General features: G+C 39.8%; 1 protein-coding gene across 1 annotated transcript in view; it reads left to right on the forward strand.

Moving 5' to 3' along the window:
* The first annotated feature begins 1,444 nt into the window (after window positions 1-1,444).
* Window positions 1,445-25,699, forward strand: part of xpo4 (exportin 4) — a 61,552-nt gene continuing 37,297 nt past the window's right edge. The window contains exons 1-7 of the mRNA XM_028591760.1: window positions 1,445-1,543; window positions 6,826-6,931; window positions 8,302-8,443; window positions 9,484-9,622; window positions 11,376-11,492; window positions 11,594-11,747; window positions 23,072-23,184. Of these exons, the coding sequence (XP_028447561.1) occupies window positions 1,451-1,543; window positions 6,826-6,931; window positions 8,302-8,443; window positions 9,484-9,622; window positions 11,376-11,492; window positions 11,594-11,747; window positions 23,072-23,184 (864 nt within the window). The 5' untranslated portion in view covers window positions 1,445-1,450. The remainder of the gene's footprint in view (window positions 1,544-6,825; window positions 6,932-8,301; window positions 8,444-9,483; window positions 9,623-11,375; window positions 11,493-11,593; window positions 11,748-23,071; window positions 23,185-25,699) is intronic.

Consider the following 25,699-nt stretch of genomic DNA (forward strand, 5'->3'; position numbering starts at 1 on the left):
TGTGTGAATGGAAGGTGATAGATTAACTGTAATATACAACGAAGGATTTCATTTCTGTAATCTCTTGAAAAATATTTATTTATATGCTTTAAAAGATAAAGAGAAATTATAGTCAGGGTACAGTAATGATAAATAATTACTTATACTATAATACTAAGTCTAAGACATGTTACTTTTCCTGATGGAAATGTGAAGTCAAAAAGCAGTAAATCTTTTATATGAAAGCAACATTTTAATAACTTATGTTATATACAATTGTGGTAGTTTATACCTATATATCATCTTTCTATGAACTCTTGTATGTAAAATCCTAATCTGTAAAGGATAGCTATCATAAGTGGTGGTGTAAAAACTGCACATGCTTTAGCATAAAGTAGTATTAAAAGAAAATATTAAGAACCTCAAAATTATTAGTATGTACAGTTAAGTACTTGGGAGTAAATGCAAAGTTACTTTCCACTACTGCTCTGTACATCATTTTTATGTACTTGTCTGATATAACTACATTTGATAATATGTTGATTTACCATGATTTAAAAGTTTGCTCAATACATTACTCTTATTCTCAGCTGGGGTTACCTATTTCCACTGGTGGAAGGAGTACTCAGATCTTTTACATAAGTAAAAGTAGCAGTACCACAGCGTTTGTTACAAGTAAAAATCCTGCATTCAAATTCTTAGTTAAGTAATTTTTAATGCATTCATCACTTTAAAGGTGAGCTGCTGTATTTTTTTTAGTTAACCTTTATTTATCCAGGTAAGTTGATTGAGAACAAATTCTCATTTGCATCTACAACCTGTCACATTCACACAATTACACACAGTCTGATCTGCTGGCCACTGAGCAGCTCCACTGGAGCGGTTGGGGTTAAGGGCCTTGCTCAAGGGCACCTCTTTCACTTTCCCCACCCAGATTTTATCCTGTCGGTCTGGGGATTGAACTGGCAACCAGCAACCGCCTGGTCACAAGCTCGCTTCTTTAACCTTCAGGCCACCACTACCGTGTAGGTTTAGCCTAATCCATATTAATTCATCATAATTTGTTAGTTTATATTTTGTATTCATAATCGGAACTAATAGTAACTAATGCCAAATAAATGTAGTGAAGTTAAAAGTACATCTGCTTTCAAAATTAAATTAGTGTAGTAAAAGTAAAAATTAGCATAAAATGGAAAAACTCAAGTAAAGTACAAGTAGCCTACCTGAAAATTGTAGGCTGTAGCCTATAGAGTTACTTTTTATATCACTTTCTACTGTCTATACTGTTTTAGTCATAATTTCGCTAAAAATAAGACTAAAATATTAAAAATTCTGGACAGTAAATATTTCTTCTTTTCTGAATAACATAACCCGCTGCCTCCACGTTGAACCCATGGGTTGAGGGTTGAACCATTGACATATATATAGAGAACCCTGCCGGGTTGGGCTGTAATCCCACAATGCAGAGCGCATGGCGCGTCATTGGAGAGGGACGACGATGATGGCGGCGGTTGGTGCACTAGAAGTGATCACACAGCTGGAAAGCGCTGCCAAAGTTTTAATGGTGAGAAATTCTACGTTGTTTCGTAGCCACGAAGGGGCGGGCGGGACTTCTATGTCCCCTCTGTGTAGGGTGGAGTTCGGCGTTTTGGGGACGCCCGCGGTTATTCCCGGTTTTTGTTGTTAAATGTGTTCAGTTTTTCGGAGAAACGGTGTGTGTGTGTGTGTGTGTGTGTGTGTGTGTGTGTGTGTGTGTGTGTGTGTGTGTGTGTGTGTGTGTGTGTGTGTGTGTGTGTGTGTGTGTGTGTGTGTGTGTGTGTGTGTGTGTGTGTGTGTGTGTGTGTGTGTGTGTGTGTGTGTGTGTGTGTGTGTGTGTGTGTGTGTGTGATGCGTGTGTGGCGTGTGTGTGTGTGTGCGATGCCTGTCTTCCATCCCTGTCTCCAAAAAAAAAAAAAAAAAATCCCAACATTCCCACTCGTCTTCCCTTCCCTCCATCCTCTCATAAACCACCTCCATCCTAAAATATCACCCCGGCTTTGGACGCTTTCCAATTCGGCTACAGAAACTACTGAAAAAACTGCAGTTCGTTAAGTTTTTTTTTTCTTCTTCTTCACTCTGTGGAGGCAGCTGGAGCATCCCGGTGCTGTTGATTCACTCGGTCTGTAGCTTTAGCTTCTCCTGGAACGCTAGCTACCTCCTAAAACACTCATTTCCATCCAGTGTTTGCCTCGTTTTCCTCCTCTTTCAACTCCCTCCAGCCCTCCCATTGGAGTAAATGACTGAATACAGCAGCTAAGAGCAAGTGGCTAACCATGTGCATGTCATGACATGAGTCTGTGTACTGGTTACATGAGCTAGCTAGAGCTTCTTCTTGCTCTCTGCCATTTTGCTTTTTCTTGTGGTTTTAACTGTATCGTTGCTCCGTTTAAAAAAAAAAAAATTATCCTGCTTGAAATCACCACACAAGTAACTGCAAGTGCATTATTAGTATTAGTGAGAAGGTGTCTTGTGAATGGAATGTAAGCAATGGCTGCCATTGTTTTGGGTGTAATGAATCAACACGTAGCTATATATTTCAGTGTCCAGAGTAAGCAGGATAAGTAGCATCATATTATATTTACCATACAGTACAAGGCTCTTGATTTAATATTTCTTTAAATTTAACAATTTAGTCAGTTGAACAGGACAATGCCGTGGTTATCAGTCTGACTATATTGTGGGTGTATACTGTATATAAAAAGCAACATATGATATCTATTCATGTCAAGTGTTCTGTAGATTGTAAAGAAATACATATTGAATGGGTAATTAGTATATTACTTTGTATTGGTTACATGAAGTGGGTGGTTATGTACAGTTTAACCAGCGTGCAGGATTTTTAGATGGATGATACATACATGTTAAAGCACAACTTGTTAAAGTATTTACGATTCAGTACAAGGCTCTTGATTCTAAATAAACTGTGAATTTAAGTATTTACTTAAAGTCAGGTGAGCAGGACAATACTGCGGATGTCAGCCTGACATTATATCTGTTTGAGGTTGATTTAATTGCATGATGGATTTTGGATTTCTATCATCTACTATGCTGCTGAGAAGCCACTTGAAAGGGCTCAAGGCCAAACTCTTCTTTCATTCTGAATCTCATCCCAGATGTGCTGATTATTTCTGGCATTTTATTCCTTTTATTGGACAGTTGATAGTATAGAGACAGGAATGAAATGAGTGGTGGGGGGGGGATGAAAGTTTACTTTTAATCAATACTTTAAAATTAGAAATGTCAGGTACAGTACCTTTTTTAATATTGCTCCACTGTAGGGTTGACTGTTGGTGCTTTCACAAAACCATTACATAATAAGATTTGTGATGAATAATAATCATCACTACCATGGATGTAATGGTATGAATGTAAAGTGGGTAAAGGCAAATAAAAGAACAGCTACAGTCTGATAAGTTTAGAAAAATGACATCAATTTACTGTAACCATGAAAAGACGACACATGCCATATTAGGATATCCAAAATCTAAGACAATATTGAATCTTATATCACGATATACAGTACAGGCCAAAAGTTTGGACACACCTTCTCATTCAATGTGTTTCTTTATTTTCATAACTATTTACATTGTAGATTCTCACTGAAGGCATCAAAACTATGAATGAACACATATGGAATTATGTACTTAACCAAAAAGTGTGAAATAACTGAAAACATGTCTTATATTTTAGATTCTTCAAAGTAGCCACCCTTTGCTTTTTTTGATAACTCTGCAAACCCTTGGTGTTCTCTCAATGAGCTTCATGAGGTAGTCACCTGAAATGGTTTTCACTTCACAGGTGTGCCTTGTCAGGGTTCATTAGTGGAATTTTTTCCCTTATTATTAAAAAAGCAAAGGGTGGCTACTTTGAAGAATCTAAAACATAAGACATGTTTTCAGTTATTTCACACTTTTTTGTTAAGTACATAATTCCATATGTGTTCATTCATAGTTTTGATGCCTTCAGTGAGAATCTACAATGTAAATAGTCATGAAAATAAAAGGAAACATATTTGAATGAGAAGGTGTGTCCAAACTTTTGGCCTGTACTGTAGATAGAATATTGGTATATTGCCTAGCTCTAACTAATAGTTGTATTTAGTCGATAAATCATTGTATACATCCAATCACATTGTGAAATGAACTGACAACATAAGTTATACCACTTACAATTCTCAAGGACGTACACACACCATCTCAACTGGCTAGTAATCCTCGTGTGTCCGCGCTATTCTCCAACATGCACTCTAACAATGCAGCCCTGTTTCTGATACCGTGGGGGGTGGCCAGAAATGTTGCCCTGGGGGGCCGCCACAGTCAAATCAACATAGATGAAACACTGTATAATGCAATACAATTCAACAGCATAATATATTACATCACCTCTGCAACAGTTTGACCAAAAGTGTGTGTGTGTGTGTGTGTGTGTGTGTGTGTGTGTGTGTGTGTGTGTGTGTGTGTGTGTGTGTGTGTGTGTGTGTGTGTGTGTGTGTGTGCGCGCGCGTGCGAGCGCATGCATGTTTGCTCTCAGTTAAAAGGGTTTTTCTTTCCTCTGCTGTCTTCAGAGCTGCTTTTACTGCAATTAGGACTGGCATGCAACTTTCTGCTGAGCTGTATCACAGTGACACTCATCAATAAAAGTGTGTGTGTCTCATATTTTGAGCTGTTATCATGGAGGGTTTTCTGTTATTGACTGTCTTGTATTTCTTCTGTAAAGTATGACTACAGTATTATACCAGGGCGTGTGATTGTAATACTTAATGCTGTACCGAATAGTTCAAATCTTTGAAACTTCATTCATATTGTTGACAAATTGAATTCTAAATCAACATTCGAATGCCACGTAGCTTTTTTTTTTTTTTTTTCCTTTTTCTGTTTGCATGTGTCTTCTGTATTAGCCTTTCAAAAACCGCATTTCACTTTAGTCAAAAAACTGTTTGCTCTTCTGCTTGACGCACACAAAGGGAGGCACGTACTTGTATTAACGCGGCGGTCTAGCAGCAATCCAACAGCACCATAAATTACATTTATATCCTCATTAACAGAAAAATCTGTTATACACTATTATAGTAAATTACTTAAATCGTTACAAAAAGATCATATTGAAATAATAAAAAAAGACTTTTGTTTGAGGATTTTTTAATTTGTTTTTAGGGTGATGACGTCCTAAAATATGACGACAGACATTCAAAGCTTAATTCAAAAACCAGAGTAGAAGCTTCATATAAAACAAAAAACACAACTTTGTACAGGCTTAGTAATATTCCTCTTCATAGTTTTGGTTTCATAATGAGCTCTGACTGTTTACTGTACTGTCCTAATGATTGCTGTACATACTGTACGGTTTCTAGTCTTAGCAAACCACTTATAGTGACTCCTTTCTTGAGGGGGGACTTGTCCAGCTGCATTATTGGCTGTCAATTAGCCAATCAGGGCTCATATTTTCATGTTTTTGTGTTGATACAGCGGCAATTTGAAAATAAAGGCTCTTGTCTGGATTTCTTAACTTTGACAAAATGTGTAAAAAATAAATGTCAGGTTTTTTTTTTTTTTTTTAATTAAATATGACTGCTGCTAGTAGAAAGTATTTTTGAATTTCATATAACATGCCATGTTGTTCCTCTTAAAAGGTATTGGGCAAAGCACATCAGGAACATTTCCAAACACCTTGTATGCATTCATGGCAGCTACAATACAAGCAGAGGCTAATGTTACAGAGCTAAACCTGTGTCTTGTGAAAATGACCAATCTGCGAGACCAAAACAAGTTCCTTCCGAGCCTATTTTGCAGCGGCACCACGGCTTTTCTCCGGTGCTTAGCACCGCCCAACACGATCGTGATTGGTTTAAAGAAATGCCAATAAACCAGAGCACGTTTACCTCTCATCCCCGAATGCTGTGTGGCCTAGCCAGACTCTCCTCCAGCGCGCTTTGGAGGAGGGTCTGGCAAAGCGAGACTATGTAACGCACGTGTCAAACTCAAGGCCCGTGGGCCAAATCTGGCCCATGGCAGATTTAGATCCGGCCCTCGTAACAATTTCGGTTCATAATAAATTTTGGCCAAACATGTCTGGCCCTTGATGTGATTCTTATTTTCCAGTGTGGCCCGTAGTGAAACTGACACCGCTGATGTAACGGGTGATCAGACTTGTCTGTTTTGAGGAGGTGTGAGAGTTCCGTTCAGTAAACGGGAAACATCACTGCCTCTGTCGCTGCTACAAGCAAGTTTTAATACACAAGCACTGAACTGCCTGGGAGTTTGTGTAAGCAGCAGACCTTTACCTGCAACAGCAAAGCACAGTTGCGCCGTCTCTTTTCTTTCTCTCTTGCTCCGTGAAATGAAGCTGCCTTCAAGTGCGGTCAGAAATGTCAAGATCTATAAACAATCTGACAGACACAGTAATTGTCAAATATAAAGTCTACAAAAACTACATTGGGGGGGTTAAATAACACAACGGGAGTTCGCGCAAATGAGCCATTTAAGTGACAGTCCCACTGCCGCAAAACCCTGCGGTGATCGCTTTAGTTGGTCTGAAGGTGCCCTGAGTCCTGATTACCCCACCTCCCCCCATGGCTGCCGCCATTGAAGCTTCAAATATTTGCTGTTGATTAGTACCGAAGCACAAAAAGTGGTATTCGGGACAGCCCTATTCAAAAAAAAAAAAAAAAAAAAAGCATATTCCTGCATACCATATCTTTGAAATCACAAATATAAACATGAATTAGATGTTCTCAGAAGTAAGAAGACAGAACATAGTAGAAATAAACTAAGTCTGTAAATGTTATTTCTTTGTGTGTTTGTTTTACAGGCACCGCCATCCATGGTCAGCACAGAACAGAGACAGCATGCTGAACACATATTCCTCTCCTTCAGGAAATCCAAATCCCCTTTTGCCATCTGCAAACACATCTTAGGTAACTATTGACGTAATAGTTTAGACTGCACAGCTTAATTGGAACCTATATGATTTATTTTTTTTAATGAACTTGAATTAAGCCAGAGAAGACGGCTCTCTTTTTTTTTTTTTTCCATGGCATGAAAATTTCACTTTGAGGGTTTTAACATTAATATGAGTTCCCCCAGCCTGTCTATGGTCCCCCAGTGGCTAGAAATGGTGATAGCTGTAAACCGAGCCCTGGGTATCCTGCTCTGCCTTTGAGAAAATAAAAGCTCAGATGGGCCAATCAGGAATCTTCTCCTTATGAGGTCATAAGGAGCAAGGTTACCTCCCCTTTCTCTGCTTTGCCCGCCCAGAGAATTTGGCCCACCCATGAGAGAGAGATATCATGGCTTTCAAACGAGCAAAGTGGCAGTTGTTCAAGACCACACCCCCACCCTGAACATGTGCGACAAAGGAAGAAGTGTGTTTCTAAAAAAAACAATCTCTGCTTTCGTTTGAACAATACAGTTGTATGTATTATTCTAATCTATTACAAATCATGAAACTTGTTTAAGGATTGGGAATTTTGTTTGGACTGTTATTGACATTTACGATATATAGCTAATAACTGTTAAAAGCACCAGAAATAAAACACCAGGAAATCTGCAATAATGTACTGTAAGACACCAGTTTCAGTTTAAAAAGGTCTTTGGTGTTTTTTGCCCCCAACGTATCTTTCCAGGCAGTGCGGCAATGGTTATGTTTAGGATTAAGGTTAGGGTTTAGGCAAAAAAACATGGTCAAGCGTTTAAAAAGCTTGCTATTTTTACATTAACTGGGACAGCACTTGTGTTAAAACCACCAGTTGATTAAGAATTCCCAACTCTAAACTCAACAATATTTCTGCAAAGTGTGAAAATGGCTTTATTGTACTGTATTACTTTAATTTGGGGTTTCAAACTGTTTTCACATTATATACATAACATACATTGTTAAGAAATGGATTACAAAGCAGAACATTTTTTTTCAGCACTTAAAGCTTTAGTGCGTAACTTTTTGATATTAATGAACGTCCGTTACATTCAAGCCGTTGCCAAATGAGTTGCTACAAAGCTAATTAAGACTCTCAGCTCCACACAACTCTCTCTGGATTTCTCAGCATGACTATGTTCAGAAGATTGTGGCGTCAGGTGACTTTTGCGGGCAGAAACTCGTGTTTTTTTAATCCTCCGTGTCCTCCTTGGCTACTAGCAACTGTGTGGAGGAGGGCTGGGGGAGGGCTTGTCATTACTTAGAATTCCTCATGGGGGAGACAGAAACTATGGACTTTAGCTTTAACCCACTTCTCTTTTTCTCCTTTATCTTTGTATTTCTCCACTTGCACCTTCTTTTTCTCCTCTCCAGAGACCAGCAAGGTGGACTATGTGCTGTTCCAGGCAGCCACGGCCATCATGGAGGCGGTGGTGCGGGAGTGGATCCTGCTGGAGAAGACCAGCATAGAGTCGCTCCGGGCATTTCTCCTCACCTACGTCTTACAGAGACCCAAGTAAGAAAGAAGGAAAGGGGCATAATTAAACCTGTCTTGCAGGTCTATTATTATTATTATTATTATTATTATTATTATTATTAGACCTCTATTGGTGACGCACAGAAAATTTAGTAATTCAAGAGCCTTTAAAGCCTCTGAACACCCACACAGGTGTTTCAGTTATTCTGGCTGATCAGACTCTTTCCAGATTGAATGTGGCCCAGAGCTTTGATGGGAACTTATTAGGTCACAATTCTTTCTACCAATAAGGATGACAAAGGTGTCTTTTGTCCCATCCTAACAAGTACAACAGCACAGTGGACTCAGGAAGATGTCAATCACTCAGTCTAGCCACACCCACACAGTCCTGGAAAAGGTCCAATCAGCCAGATTAACTATGAACACCTGTGTGTAACATAAAAAAATATAAGCATGTACTGTACATGCAGTAGCTTATTTGTTTGTGCAAGTAATATTAATGCCATTTGAAATTGGGATTCTCCAAATAACAAGATTCCCAAAATGCTTTACAGTCCTTTTCTTTAAAAAAAAAAAAAAATCAACCTATTTTAACTAATAGGTTTTTATGCCCAAAATGAATTGGACAGATGGCCTGCAGGTCCTCATACGTGGAAAGTCTAGGCTGATGTTCATATTTGGCTGTTTCTTCTTGTGTAGTACACTGGTAAAAACAGCAGAGAAGAAGAGCACAGGCTAATTTCTTATGAACAAGTTACAGAAACTCTGACCTGGTGCAGTGACAGGTTACCAAAACTCTTTTCAACAAACAAACTAGAAGGATTTCTGTTTACTCTTGTTTGAGTTGAGAGTGTGATTTAAAAATAAATAAATAGAATTAAGTTAAACTTTCCATGTGATACAGGCCAAATAAAATATGCTGCAGCTGTGATTGCACCCTCAGACACACAGACAACATTTCACTTTCAGTTTGTTTTCCCTGCTGTTCCCACTCCCTGCTTGTGGTCAGTGTTCAGTTAACCTCATATGTGTTGCACTTACTGTAAGTTTCTTCCAACCGCCTCCCTGTTTCTCTCTAGTCTCCAGAAGTATGTCCGTGAGCAGATCCTTCTGGCGGTGGCGGTCATCGTGAAGAGGGGCTCACTAGACAAAAGTATCAACTGTAAAAGCATCTTTCACGAGGTCGGACAGCTCATCAGCAGCGGGAACACCACAGTGGTGAGACAGATGTGCAGATGTATCGTGCATAATGTATTTGAATCGATTAAATGTCGGTTACAATGAATTAAAATGCTCATATTGTGCTCATTTTCAGGTTCATGATTGTATTTAGAGGTTATATCAGAATAGGTTTACATGGCTTGATTTTCAAAAAACACCATATATTTGTTATACTACACATTGCTGCAGCTCCTCTTTGTGTTTTAGCTACAGAGTGAGGCATCTCACTTCTGTTCCATCTTTGTTGGGAGTCGCACATGCGCAGTACCTAGGTAAGGACTACTAGCCAGTCAGAAGCAGAGTATGAGGGTGTGCCACGCTAGCAGCTAGGTGAGCATTATAACGTGTGTTACAAAGTGGCGTACGTTTGTCACGGAAGTAAAGGCTGGACTACAATAGAGCTGTTTGGAGCAGTTTTCTGTTGGAGATGGTAAGTCCCTTTGCAGTGGACTTTGGGCTTTTTCACTTTGTAAACCTATAACATGTACAAAAACGACATATAAGACAATAAAGGAAAGGGAAAATGCCAAGAAACATAATATGAGCACTTTAAGTTTAGTTTAGTTTATTGTCCCCGTGGGAAAATTAGGTTGCAGAAATCACAAGGCATTTTTTACACCATTTTACACCATTTTGGACCACATTTGTGCCCTGGTTACCGACCTCCTGCATGGGATCTGGCTCTGATTACAAAAAAAAATGGCACAAAGGCCGTACTGTGGAAAGAAAACTCCAGGCGTGTTCCTGTGGTCAGAAGAAAGTTTAATATCGAGTGTCTTGTTTTCTTGGCTCATGCACTCAAATCGATTTTGTGTACAAATTCTGTCAAAGTGTATTTTCATTCTAAAATATTTGTGGTGCTGTGATGTACTGTGAACGACTCTGCATACTGGTGAAACATTGTGTGTATTATAAAAAAGCAAATTGGACATCTCCTCTTAATCCAGTAGGTGGCACTATTTCATTTGTTGTCTAACAACTGTGTCCCTGTGGAGGGCTGAAAGCAAGGATGCAAAAAACCAGACAGGAGGAAGTCATCAGTGAAGTCTAATCTAATGTAGTGTTTGTTTGGAATGAAATCCCACAACTGTTGATCTCCTAAACTACATTCAGAGTAGTTGCATTTGACTAGCTGTATTTGAGAATGGATGTCATGATAATTTGTCCTGAAATAGCCGAGATGAGAGAATCTTTTTACCAGTAATCATTTAGCCATGAATGGGTTCTAAGAGTTGTGCACCAGAATGGAAATATATCCATTCTGTGTCCCATTTCCTTACCACATGCCAACAGTACACAATATGTTCTAGTATACGTTTGCAGTTGGTGTGCAACGAAAATCAATATACTGTACTATTTTGTAGGATATTATGCAACATGTGCACTGACAGAAGTCAGTTTCACTGTGGCTCCGGACCATCACGTCCAAGTAATCCTCACAAAGGAGAAAACAGAATGTTGTTCTAAGAGATTTCATACTTGTTATTGTTTTCTTAGACTTTTTTTCTTCTTTACTGAGCTGTCTCACCACAAACCACAACTTGCTTAAATGTTTTGCAGCTGCTCCTTTTCCTTTGTGTGCTGCGTTGTGGAGCAATATTGTACATTGTTCAGCACTATAAAAATTCTGACTTTAAAACTTACGTAAAACTTTTCAGTCTTGACTGATGGCTGTTGCTCAAGTTTGACCACAGTATAACTCTTTGTGTAACATTTGTCCCGTGTGATCACACAACCCTCTCTGCTGCAGCAAACACTGGCCTGCTCCATCCTGACCGCTCTGCTCAGCGAGTTCTCCAGCTCCAGTAAGACGAGCAGCATCGGCCTCAGCATGGAGTTTCACGGAAGCTGCAAGCGTCTGTTCCAGGTTTGTTCCCTACTTCACGTCCTGTTCTGTGTATATATAAATATACACTTTCAGCGTTTATTCCTCAATTCATTCTTCTTCCATACCTCCCTCGCTTCCAGGAGGAGGGCCTGCATCAGATCTTCATGTTGACCATGGAGGTGCTGCAGGAGTTCAGCCGCAGAGAAAACCTAAACGCCCAGATGTCGTCTGTCTTCCAGCGTTACCTCGCTCTGGCCAACCAGGTCCTCTGCTGGAACTTCCTGCCACCAAATCATATCCTTTCTTTGTCAGAGGCTGACGTGGAGTCTTAAACCTGGAAAGGTCAGGATAAAAAAATTTCACGATTTCTAGATCTTTACTCCTGATCGGATACATTCTGCGAAAAAGTATGGCGAGGAAAAACAGGTCAGTCCGAGTTACCTACATAACCCCACATTAAGTTCAGTTTATGGCTTTTCATTTAAAACAGTGTTTTACAGAGTAATTCTGCCTAGTTGGGCACAGAATAACATCTTAAAACTCCCAGTTTTGTTTTGTGGTTTTAGCCATTGACTTTTATAGGTTTGAGATTTTATTCAATAATTTAACTGCTAAAATCTGGCATCATGACACTCAATTTGCCAACAGAATTCATTTATGTAAAAAAAAGCCAGATGATCGGGATAGTTCTCAATATTTTATCCAAACCTTGTCTAAACAAATTTTTTGGAAGTTAATAAAAGGTGAACATTGAAATTATTAAGTTCAAATTTTGTAGACCTACTTCACTGTTTAACTTTGACTTTGTTGGAGAGTAAGTCAAAGTGTAATGTAATTATAAATTCTAGCAAACATTTTCCTACAAATAATTGAGATGATATAACTGAAATGCAGATTTGTGATTTGATAACTGCACCACTTGCATTGCTTTACCCCAATGGACCTAATAAAACCACACTGGCTTGTAAAGTATCTCCCTATGTCGACCGCTAAATGTACAGAAATGAGACCCAGGTTGTGAAAGTGTTGTGTAGGAAAATGAAAATGGGTATCCAGAGGCAAATGCGTTGGATTTTAGGTTAAAAGAAGAGGGTCGTGTCTGGGATGTAATGAGGGAATATAAGTCAGCAGAATGTCCTCCTGTGTGTGTGTGTGTGTGTGTGTGTGTGTGTGTGTGTGTGTGTGTGTGTGTGTGTGTGTGTGTGTGTGTGTGTGTGTGAGTGAGAGTGTGAAAATATGTGGTACCCAGGAATGCATGTGGCCATCGTTTTGCTTTGTAGTGGGAGACACACATCCATGTTATCTTTGCAGTTGGCCGCATTGTTGAGTGAATGAGGCACTTTGTGTGTGTGCGCGCGCGTGTGTGCACGGTCCAGGCTCATTACGCCCTAAATCCCAACCAGCCTGGCATCTTCTCTGCCTGTCTGAAGGGATCTGGAGTGGCGCTTTGCTGCCAGCCAGGGCCATGTATCACTTTCAAAGAGGTGTCTGTGTGTCCATCTCCGTATCATTCCAGCAGCCCGCCACCCCCGCCTTGGCTTGTTGAGGCTCCCCTTGGTATGCCTGGCACTCTCGGTTCAATATGTGTGCAACTACTATACATGTTAGGGACCTATCGGGTTGAGGTTAAACATGATACTGAATATTAAATATCTTTAATAATCAGTATACTAGAAGTCCTATTTTTCAGTGTGCTTGCATTGCACATACATTCAGGTGATTATGAGTTATATTATTGTACCATTTACACTGTATCAAGGTATCTTTCCATTGAATATATCGGTGTGTATTAATGCTTTATAGCAGTTCTTGGATGGGAGGATTTTTGCATTAATGTGATTAAATACCTGGATCTGTCGGATGTTTATTTAAATGGATTAGCCAAAATCAGACTTTCCCCATATGGCAGGGGTGGCGAACCTGTGGCTCTTAAGCCACATGCGGCTCTTTGCCTGCTCCTTTGAGGCTCTTACTGTGTGGCTGGGGGCTGTGTTATTGGTAGATTTTTTTTTATTTATTTTTTTGAAACATTTCAGATAAGTTTTTAAAAAAAAAAAGCATTTGAATGATGCATTTGCCAATTATTTTTAAAATAATGCAGCAGAGTTTTTTTTTTTTTTTTATGGACAGATTCTGCAACCTGAGGAAAAAAAGCGGCCACAGATCACCTTCCTCATTAACCCTTTCACTGCTGATTGTTTGAAAGCCCCTCTAGTGACAAATGAGTGAAAGAGTGGCCACAACAGAGTACAACCAGACCTAAAAAGGATTGTGGATAACAAAGACTGTCAGGTTTCCCACTGAGTCAATCTAAGTAAGAAAAAAAAAACTGCTATGTATTATGACTTTCATTAGATCTGGAAGTCACTGTTGCTGTTGTAATATGGACGTGCATGTGTTGTGTGGCTTTTTGCTATGGTGCGTGTTTTTTTGTGGCTCTTTATGCGGAACTGGTTGGCCACCCCTGCCATATGGTTACTTATAACTCGAAACGTCTTTTCAGTTGATTTCCCAAAATATGTACTGTATCACTAATTAACTAAATCTTAATATGTATAGATATTGTGCTATCAAATTACATATAGTATAATAGATTTTTCAGCATCTTCCACACTTAACAGCAAATCTAATCTTCAATCTATTTAGATGTAACTATAATCTCACTTTACTAAATGCAGTCAGTCAACTCCCTTAACCGTAATTTTCTTTAACTAGATTTGCACTTACACTTTAAGTGCGATTGTCACGTATACATTAAAATCTTACACAGTACAAAATAAAGTGAAATACTTAGATAACTAGCTCCAGAACAAATCTAAAACATGGGCAAACAGAATCTAACAAATGAGATAAAATAAGATAAAAAGTAGATACAATAAATAAAAAATGACAGATGGTTAAACAATGAGACAATACAATCAGTATGATTCAGAACATGTTAAATAATAATCACAATTGTTTTTCTTAAATTGGTCACATTGTCATGATGAGGTAGCATTAAGGATTTTCAAGCGTAGCTGTCTGCAACCTGAAGAGATCCTTACAAAACCATCAAGTAAATTTAAGTGACTGTGAAGCAAAGCTAGCTGGCTAATTTATAAAATGAGGCCTCAGGGTTGTAGTTGCCTGGAAATGAAGATGTAGTTCTCTGGTTTCTTTGTGTTCGTTGTCTCAGGCCATAGAAATAGCATCTGAATTCTCAAATCAAGTGCCATTCTCCTTGAAATTCTGTGTGCATGTGAGTGTTTGTAAAGGCTACAAGTGTCTGGGCTGTTGTTGAAAAGGAGAACAGATTGATGAAGACCGCTGGGAGGCCTAAATGAGTGTGGCCGCCTGTCTGCAAGTGTCACAACACGCCTGTGCCTGTGTGATGCGATGCAAACGTATGCCAGCACGGGTATCAGGGGGCCTCTCCTTAATTGCGTGGCTGACAGCCGCCGCCTTTAACACACAAACACACACACTCCTCAACCAGCTCAAAGACCCTTTTTAAAAAGGGTTTCTCCCTTACGAACCGAGCGGCATGCATGTCATCTGTCCTCGCCGCCGTCTGAACCCTTCGGCTCTGGTGTCATCTGGTGGAGGCACGCTCCCCGGGCGTCGGTACGACACCGTGTCACTCCACAGTGGGCTTGACTCTGCTCAGGGTCGTGGTCAGGCCTCGAGGCTGCTGCAGCAGTCAGGTGCTGTAAATGGCTGTCGGAGCTGACAGATAGATCACCCTCCAACCCTGCTGCCTCTTTTCTGCTGGATCACTCTACATATCTGGATCCTCTTTGTGTTTTTTTAAGTATGTATTTGGTATTTGAGAGAATCTCTAAATGCATCTTGTATGCTATAAAAGCCAGTGGCGCTTTTTTTCTGTAGCATTTTCTTTTTTCCCATCTGTTCTTTTCTTCACTACAGAGGAATGTGTAGATTTCACGGTGTATCGGCTCACTAAAACTCAAGTTGTTTCAGATTAAAGCATGGCCTTCCCCACCTCTTCCATCGAGACACTGTTGTCTGTCTCTTGCTTAATTTGTAGTTAAATACTTTGTCATAAGAGAAGAAGCAACCTCCACTTTTAGAATTTTTTTCTTATTTTTAGTGAGACGTAATAAAAGTGGCATTAACTTCTCTGAGCAACAATCACCCCCAGCAGCCTTCAATCAGGAGTTATTCTTGTGCTGAAGAGACGACTGTCAGCCTGACACTTGTCTCGGCCCAGATCTGTATTCTCATTAGCTGTTCAGGAGTCAATTTATAGGCAGTTTGGCCCTCAGGTTAAGGTTAGCATTTGGGAGTATGTAAGCTGATGCTGGATGTTTGCCTTGTCCCTGACCTGTATGGAGAATCTTCAACTACTGCTGTCTAAAGTTAAATAATTATAGAGTGTGGTCTAGAATTGAATTTAAGTGAATTAAACCAACACAGGTCAGGAAGTAGACACAGATAGGTTAAAAATGCTGATGGACATTTAGGGGCATGTATTTTCTGACTTGTGTGAGATTTAAAGTAGTTTCTGTTTCACAAGGACTCGCAACACTGTAGAATACTTTTATTATTACCAGGGTCCCGCAGGGTCTTAAAAAATATATATTATTTAATAGTCTAAAAAGAAGGCCTTAAAAGTATCAAATTTTGTTTACTAAGGTCTTACATTTTTTCTTGTCTTTTTGTAGGATTAAATAAATGCCGTAACATCATAAATAAATATTTTGTGTAGGTAATGTTTCAATTTACTTTATTTATTATTTTTAGTTTTATAGCATAAGAGCTCTAAATGCGACAATTTATTTTATGTTATAAGAGTACAAACACACTCACAAAAATGTTTTGGTGCATTAGATGCATTGGTAACGTATTATTGTAAATGGAAGATTTTCTGTCTCAGCAAAAAATTAATCGCAGCTATATGACCTCTCTGTTACACATTTGGTAATACAGCACCAGCCGGCACGCATTAGAAAATATCTTTACGATAGCAGGTGTGGTAAAAACACTACCGCTTTTGTCCAAAGGGGCCTCTAGAATCAACAGAAACTTAAAGTTCCTCGTAACCACTTTAAATTCAACCTGAGGTCTAAATTGCCACCTTTACCCACATCTTATAACTTTCGGATCTCAAAGTAACATTGAGCACAGTGGCATGATTGATATACTGTTGGTTTAATTCGGTAGTGGGAGAATTAATGACAACTGCTGTCTAAACAGATGGGGGCGTGACAGTAGAAGGAAATGGGAAGGGGAAGGGAGGGGGGTGGGTCAGCGAAGAGGTATTCCTGGACTGTTATTTCACATGGCGAGGCTGCAGGCGAGACTTAAAGCAGGATATATCACTTAAACCCTACCACGTGCCTTAGCATAGCGCTGTGCTCTTCCACTGCCACTGGCAGACACTCAGCCCGTCTTCCTGTGCAGCGGGTCCATCCTTAGTCAGGAGGATCAACCGTAATGAATAGAGGATACAGGAGAGGCTCGCTAATCCGCAACCCTCAGGCACGAAGGTCGCTCAGGCCAGCAAGATGTTTAGATTGCTGAGATTGGCTACTTATAGTGCTCATGAAAATACCATCAAATTGATCTCTGAAGGGCTTCGAACAACGTCTGCAAATTGTTGACGAAAGAGGAGCTGGAAATGTGTAATGTGTCTTTCATTATATGAAATACACAATGCAGTTAACGCATTCAAACGTGCAAAGACCCCGTTATTATTTTTTTTCTATTCAAGCAGTGGCTCCAGGGACCCACTTTGTGCCAGGCTGAAATATCGCAAAAACTGATTATCGGATTTTGATATGATACAATGTTGCACATAAATTCATGTTTCCCAGAGGGTGAATCCTACTGACCTTTGGTAATCTCCTGACTTTTCCTCTAGTACCACCATGAGGTTGAGATCCTTAGATTTTAGTGTAAAGTCTTGAGAATTATTATATGGATTACCATGTAATCAGATGGTACAGATATCCATGATGCGGAGAGGAGGACATTGCTAATCACTTGGGTGCTCCCTTGAAGTAATTGTAATTGATTTACGTAATTGATTGGCAACAAATTTGGCACAGACATTTATGTAACCCTCTGGATTAATTGTGAGAATGTTTGTGATCCTGTGACTTTCCATATAGCACCATCACCATTTTGATCAACATTTTTAATTTGTCCAATATTTTGTTTATGTCTTAAATACCTGCAAAATTAATGACATGCCCATCAGCTGCACCTTATTTTTAGAGCTAATTATGCAATCGTTAGCATGCTATTAGGTTAAACTAAGATGGTGAACATTATTCCTGCTAAACATCAGCATGTTAACAAAATGAACAAACCCCCAAAATTGACAAGATTAAAAGTTTTGGCGTTGACATTTCTTTGTAGTTTGGTTTCATGGTTCACATAAGCCTCTCAGGGCTCAGCCCACATATTCGGTTTCTGTAGTCATGCTGTAAGTTTATGCATAGCAACACATGCTGAATTACAGCCCATGAAGGAAAGACTGATGGCTTTTTATTGCAACTATGCTTCCCTCATGCTTTGAAGCAGAGAGGTGTACATTGACACATGCTACTTGTACTAAGGTTCACATGCTAAACCATAAATACTGGACGTCCAAGTGTCTGTCACTGAAGATGTGAAGCTGAAAAAATGTCAGGTTGCTTTGGTCATGTCAGAATGTTTAAAATCGGGACAGGAAATTAAACTCAAAATGCTGGTTGTTTCCCTGCCAAAGTAACTGGCAGTAACTTCCAGCAGCAGTCTTATTGGCATTTGAGTGGTGGCTGGTGTTAATTAAGGTATTACAATGTGTGTTTATGTGTCTGTGTGCCTGCAAATTTGGCAACCGCATGTGGGAACTAAACGTGTGAATCACTTGACTGAATTGGCTGTGTATTAGGTCAGTTGAATGTGTGTCGGTGGGTCTGTTTATCTGTCCGTCTTATCTTTCCAGTGGAAAATTGACGTGTCACATTAGTTATTCTTGAGCCTGCTGGAAGGGTTGAGATAGTAGCAGGTGATGCCTTTTAAAAACCCACCAAACCCACAGCCACATGTCCTAGTCACTCTGTGTACATTACTCATCCTGGAGGCATTTACAACACACACACACGCACACACACGCAGCCTGTCTTTTTTTTTTTTTTTTTTCAGTAGAGTTGGTATGGTTGAAGTTGTAAATTCACTTGTCAACTCAGCAAGTAGATTTTCCGTTTGACTTCAAAAGCTTGAAGTTGAAGTGAACACTTAACACAATAAGGAGAAGTAATTTAAAACTTCCATTTCAGTTTATGTGAATTGTTTTTGGGACAGTAAATGCATGTTTTAGGATAGTTTCATGAGTGAGAACTGAAAGAAGCCGTCAGGAATACCTTGCTACGTTAATAATGTTGTATTCTAGCATCCTGTTTTCCCCCTAATTTGGAGCGTTTCTATCTTTTTGGAGTCGCAACCTTTCAGACCCATTTTACGTCTCTGTCTGGCTGTGTAAAATAGTCGAAGTAGCTTGTAGTTATCATTCCTGAGGTCTCTTGTGAGTTTTGTCCCAGTCATATGATCTTTAGGAGGGTTTGTACAACCGCTGCCACCGAGGTGGTCCCTCCCTACGGAGATGGCCTCGCGTCTGCAGGTTGCAGGACTTGGTCAGTCCCACTTGCAGTCCTGTTGCAGGAAAGAAGTGTGTCTCTCTCTCTCTGTCTGTTTTATTTTCTGTCTTTTATCAAACAAATTGCAAGATAAAAGACAGCCAGTTTGTGTTTTTCATTTAACTTGGTTAATCAAGACAGACATGAAAGATGCAGGCCAAGAGCACTTAAAAGCAAGTGAGAGAAGGAGGAATGTAAGAAAAAGGAAATCAGGACATTTTCTAATCAGAAATAAATAGGTAAACCCTAGGGCTGTGCAATAAATCCATTTTTAATCATGATTACGATTTCTACTCCTAACGATCCCAAAAACAGTAATGCGAGAAAAACAATTATATTGCACGTTACGTTTGCAAAGGAGAAATGTCACAGTTCAAGGTGTTTTCACTGTTGATTTGTTTAACTGTTTCACAGTTTGTTTTTTTAAATTCAATAACTACAACATCTTTCCAAAAGTCAATGAGTAATCGTGTAAAATAATTTCAATATTGACCAAAAATAATCGTGACTATGATTCTTTCCATAATCGAGCAGCACTAGTAAACCCTGACATAATACAAGTAAACGTGATCTTATTCATATTGCAGCACCCTCCTTACTTATTTTCAATCTCTTTCTCGTTCCTTTCCTCCTCAGAAAGGTTCAGATAGAGGTCTTCTGCCTCACCACGACTATTTTTAACAAGGCCTGAAAGCCAAGCAATGGACAGACACACACACACACAATCCCACAGACCTTAGACAGGTGCCAACTTTTGTGCCGAAAAGCGTGGTGTGGTGTGTTGTGCTCGGGTGTGTGCATGGGGAGTGACTGTGGGCTGGTGTCGGAGGAATGCTTGACCTCGCCGGCCTCTGCCGCTGTTTTGGCTTTGATCAAACATTCCTCTGGAAGGTTCCCCCTCCTGCTGTCACCGAGCCGCAGGGCATCGATACGGGTTTGTGTGCGTTATGTGTTTTGTTTGTGCGGGAGATGGAAGACTGAGAGAAGGAGGGTATCATTTTTTTGTTTTTGTTTTCTTATTTGTTTTTTACAAGCAAAAGAACATTTGCAGATGATAAAATATTGAAACCCAACCTGCACAAAGAAACTATATTTATTGTTGGTGTTAGTAGTACTTGTAAAAGTCCTCCATCCAATATCCTGGACAGGAGACAATAAAATAATCTATGCAGTATGTTGACTGCTTAAAACGCCACTGATCCACCAGAGGTCAGGGGTCAATGGGAAAAACTGGATGTTAGCGTGTTAAGAAAGAGTCGAATGAATGGAAGAATGTGTTTTTAATCGGGCTGTCAGCATTAACCGCGTTGCGATTAAGGGCTGAGCATAACGCGTTAATTTTTTTTAATCGCATGCCGCCATTTATTAATTTAATTTCACTTCACTCGGCTTCACGTCGTGCCTAACAGGCTACTATTTTGACCCTTTGCCGCACCTTTACTTATCATCAAGCTGTCATACTTCCTCATAACACATCCTCCTGCTGCAGGCTGCAGGCGTGATGGAGAAATGCAGCAGCAACACAATTCTGAATGGTGCTTTTTATTTTCCAAAACTCCCTGATGGCTCGTAGACAAGTCAAAAGCCATATGCACATTGTGTAAAGTTGAATTAAAATATCACCGAAGCACGTCAAGCTTGAGCTACCACCTACGAGCTAAGCATAGTACAGTTAACGTGACTCAAGTTGATGTTAGTGGGCTCAGGCTAAGCACTATTTTGGAGAGTGCTACTCGCTGACCTGTTGTTGAAACCAAAGTGCAAAGTACTAACGCTGTCTCATCAACCGGTGATCACTGGACGTCAGTGAGTAATCCAAATTATTTAGAAGTTACTGCACACTATATTGACTCTGGTAAGTAGGGTTGGGTACCGAAACGTGCCGACCTAAACGGTAGTAACGAGACCGAATAAGAACTAACATTTCGGTGCCTGACTTTACACTACACCTGACAGCAGGTAACGTTAGCCTACCTTTAGCTAGCATCTGGATTAAACACGGTTAAAATGCTGACAGCTAACGTTAAACAGTGTGAAGTGTGACTGTATTTCACTGTAGAGAATTCCAATAGCGGGACATACCAGTCTGCTCTGCAGCGCAGCAGCTGCTGTTGTCGGTATTAAACAACACAGACGGTGCGTTCACTTGCAGCTGCCGTGGTCGGAATTAAACAACACAGACGGTGCGTTCACTTAAAACAGGTAGCCTCGTGGTGCATTCACAGTAATTGTAAAATACTATTTTCCCATCTGGTGGTTGTTTTTGTCGTTCAACAGCAATTTACTGGTGAAATAAGTTATAGTTATTACATTATTATTAAATCTTTCATTTTGACCATGGCCTTAACAATAAACAAGTTCTTGACTGTTTAGTACCCTTCTTTTTTTTCTTCTTCTTTTGATAACAGTAAATAAATAATAAACTAATACAAATCTTAAAGTCAAGTTCATAAAGTAACGGAAAAGGAAAATGTCATCCACGTGAATCGTGTAGATCCGAAGAGTTTTTATTTTGGGGGGGAGCTAATAAGTAATTAAATAATCAAGTAAAAAAAATAAAGTAAATAATCTACCGGACCGAATTGCAACGCGGATTTCGGTGCCTTATTTTGGTGCCACTGAAATGCCTGCGCTTATCCCTGATGCTCAGAAACGGACGTTAGAGGCAACCTAAACATCGCCGCATGTCACGCTAGTTAACACTACACTACTAGTTAACACTACACTACTAGTTAACACTACACTACTAGTTAACACTACACTACTAGTTAAAAATACCCTTTTCCCATCCAGTTGTTGTTTTTGTCGTTTAACAGGAATTTACGGGTGAAATAAGTTATTGTTATAAGTTATTACATTTTTAATAAATCATTTAATTTGGACCCTGTGGCATGGGGGGGAGGGGGCGGTCACCTTTTTCAGCCATTCTGAGTTTGCAGGTATGTTTTCAAATGTTATGAGAGTTTGTTTTGCTGAGGCTTGCGATGGACGGAGTACAGATGAAAGGAAAAAAGAGTTTTGATCTGTTGTACTTTATTAGTGAAAGCGAGCGAGGAAAGAGTGAAGAGAGATTGTTTATTTTTATTTCTCAGAAACAAAGTCAGGAAAAAAGTGACATTCAAGAGGACTTGAATAGTGTGATTGTGATGTGGGTTTTGATGAAATTTTGAAAATGTTGAAAACGTGGGTTGTGTGGTCAGTGAGACAGCATCTTGTTAGGATAAAGTGAAAAACATGGAAAGTGGACAAGAGGGAAAAGAGAGGAAAGTGTGTGATAGAAGTTTCTAAGTGTTACGGGGGCAAAGAGAGTTTTGCTTTGGTCTTAGAAAGCAGCCAGGAGGAGAGACAAAGTGATTGGCCCAGGAGGGAGAGGGAGTGTTTCAGGGCAGTAAGGAGTCTCGAGGACATCTTAAAGAGGAGTGGACAAAGAGGCAGAGCAACGCAGACTCTCGATTGGCTGCAGGGAAAGTGTGTTTTGTGTGTTTAAGATTTGTGAGGAAGCAGAGGAGAGAAATCGGAGTGTGCACAAGGAAGGGGAGTGCTCGTAGGAAGGAGAGGTGAAAAAGAGGACAAGAGAAGTGTCAGAGGGTAAAGATTGGAACAAGGAGAAGGGAAAATACAGGAAAGAGGTGAGGACAAGAGGGTGAGAAAGAAGGAAAGAGTTTCTTTGTGGGTGAAAACTGTGGCTGATGAAGAGCTGACGAGGGAGAAAGAGAAGAACAAGAAAACAAAGCAACCAAAGAAGGGAGGGTGAGAAAAAATTAAAAAAAACCTTTGTGGAATAAAGATTGACAGGATTAATGAGAGGGAGAGTAACTTAACAAGTGACTAACAAGCCAGCCAAACCAAAGACTCACACACACAGAGACCAAAAATACCCATTGAGAGGCAGCTTAGTGACAGGAGCTGGTGTTTTGTGTGTGGCGCTGCTCCTCCTCCTCTTCCTCCTCCTCCTCTTCATGCTGTTGTTGGCTTTAACTGGCGGCGGGTCACTGGGGCGCCACTACATCGCCATGTTTGAGGCCACGCAGAACGTCACGCTCAAACCTACGGAGACCTGGAGGGAAGCGCTGCTGGACACCCGCGTCATGGACCTCTTCTTCACTGTGAGTATCCTGTTCATCACTCAACACAAGTGTTTATCCTTCTCAGAGTATCTGCAGGTTCTAAAAAGTTAACATTACTTAATTTGTACCTTAAAACTCTTAAAACATGTTTAAGTGTTCAGTTTTGAAGTTGGCTTTCTTTTTTTTATTTTAAATTTTTGTCTTTGTTTCACTGATAAAATCTGTCTTCAATTTCATTTTAATGGCATTAAGAAAAAGGAAAAAAAATGACCTTGTCAAAACCTAATAAAGCCTAGCTCTCTGATGTACCGATGTTTGTCAAATGATTTGCATATGTCTGTCTCTATGTCCTTTTTTTTTTCCATCCATCCCTATCTTTCTGTCAGGGAGGTCTCTGTTCAGGTCCTTCTGTCTCACACATTTCCATTGGAGTGTTTTTGTGTCCTTTTCCCCCTTTCTTCTTCTTCATTTTTATCCTGACCTCTTGATGGTGGTTTATTCATGATAAACAAAGAGACAGTTTGCCTTTTCATGTTGGGCAAAGAAGTCTCACTTGACCTAGCCTTTTTGGCAAATGTTAAGTTCTTACTAGTTTCGTGGTTTTTTTCGGACGCACCATTAAGTAGATTTATGGGTGCTTTGCTGTGGGGTCGTGTTATTGTGTTACTATCCAGAGGACCGCCCAGTGAAGTAAATGTGTATTTTTGTCCCGTGACTTGTGTGTTTTAAGAGGCAGCCCACGCTGGCTAAGCAAACGGTGTGGAGGAGAAGTGTGGAACAAACTGGTCAGCTCCTCTTCCATTCAGCATCCTGGCTCAGCCTTTCAGCTGCCCTGCTGCCATCTACTGCTCCCGCTCTTTTATCCTTTACCTGCCACCACCTGTTTCACAACCACCTACATGACCTCTGTCTACTACTCAGTTTCACCGTGTTACTGTTACACTAACAGTAATCTGTCAACTGTGAATTACTGAACTGATACTGGTCTACTTGCTTAACCCTTTGGGCCCTGACGCACACTAAAAGTATGTTCGTGAGGCTGGTTGAATGATTCAGCATGTTGGGAGCTTTGTGACTGGCTGTTCAGCTTACTGACTGTGGTTTGTGAAATATTTACTTATTTTTCTTGCCTTTTGGTGTTCCACTAGCAAAACACAAATCATATTCCTTAATATAGATATGAGACCTCATACCATTTTTTTGTATTTTTTTTTTTTATATAAAACATATCAGTGGTCAGTTGAGGTGTGTTCAACTGCAGCTATTAGAACATAATAGACAATATTAGTTTGGTTTATAATATCGTGGGCAGTGCTCCTTAATTCACTGTACAGTAGAAGGAGCAGCTTTAGCATCTACGGCTAATTTCCAGCTCTAGTCCCCGGCCAGCTGACAATAGGCATCCTAAAATACATGGTTAACAAATTAAAATAAATTGCATTACATCTAAAATGACAGCAGGCCTGTTGGTTTGTCCCCAGCTTGTCAGACAATATGTTAGATGTGACATATATATATAATAGTTAGTGCATTTCTAATATATTTAAAATTTAATTAAATTGGCTAGGCTAAACTTGACCCTATTGCACACATTTTTAATATGTGCTTTAAAAGAAAGATTAGAATCAATAATGCCCAGATACTTAAATTGTGGAACGATACTAATGTTTTGACCCAAGATGGTTATATTCGACACAATGTTAAGGGACCGTTCGGTATTTAGGGAATGGACCACCGGAGGAAAATAGGGGAGGGTCATGTCTTTTTATTCTTTGTTGAGGGGAGGGTCATCCATCTGGGGGTGACCAGATTTTTATAAATATCTTAGCTAAATAATACAAAACAACTAAATGGTGGTAGGTAATACATCTGATTTCATATACTGCTTTAGTAAAAAAATATTTCCTGGCTGACGATGCAAGCAGGAGGACGCAAAAAAACGAAAATGAATGTTGCTAGTTTGGACATCTTACCGTGCCAAGGTTGCAATAAAGGTTTCCTAAATGACACATTTGATGTCAGCTTACTAATTGATTGCGGGTTTTGTGTAGATTTGGACTTTCGTTTATTCCACTTTGTGTAAACGGCAAAGTGGAGGAAGCCTAGTGACGAGTCCATAGCAACCAGTGTTGAATGTTACCCATAGTGCTTTGCTGAATGGTCTCAATGTTTTATTGTTTTATTTCATGTGAATACTAGGTTACTAGAGGAGTAACTTAGTATTTGAAGTAATGCAGTAATACAGGAAGTGTGCATTTAGTTTCCGTGCTTATTGTGTTTCCACAACAATGTTAGTGAGTAAATCTACTGAAATGGCCCCCGCACCATAACAGAGGAGTGTGACGCGTCAGATGAGAATGCAGAGCTTTAATCACATATGTCATTGCTGTAAAAAACAATGGTAATCTGTGTAGCTTTGCCAAGCGCAAACCAGTGCAGAAGGTATCGATAAATTGTTGGGGGAGGGTCATGCCTTTTTTCCAAATCATTTTGGAGGGTCATAGAAAAATTATTACTAGTGAGGGGATGGTCATGTCTATTTTGACTGAAGGTC

The sequence above is a fragment of the Perca flavescens genome, chromosome 11 (assembly GCF_004354835.1).
Source record: "Perca flavescens isolate YP-PL-M2 chromosome 11, PFLA_1.0, whole genome shotgun sequence".
Lineage (NCBI taxonomy): Eukaryota > Metazoa > Chordata > Actinopteri > Perciformes > Percidae > Perca > Perca flavescens.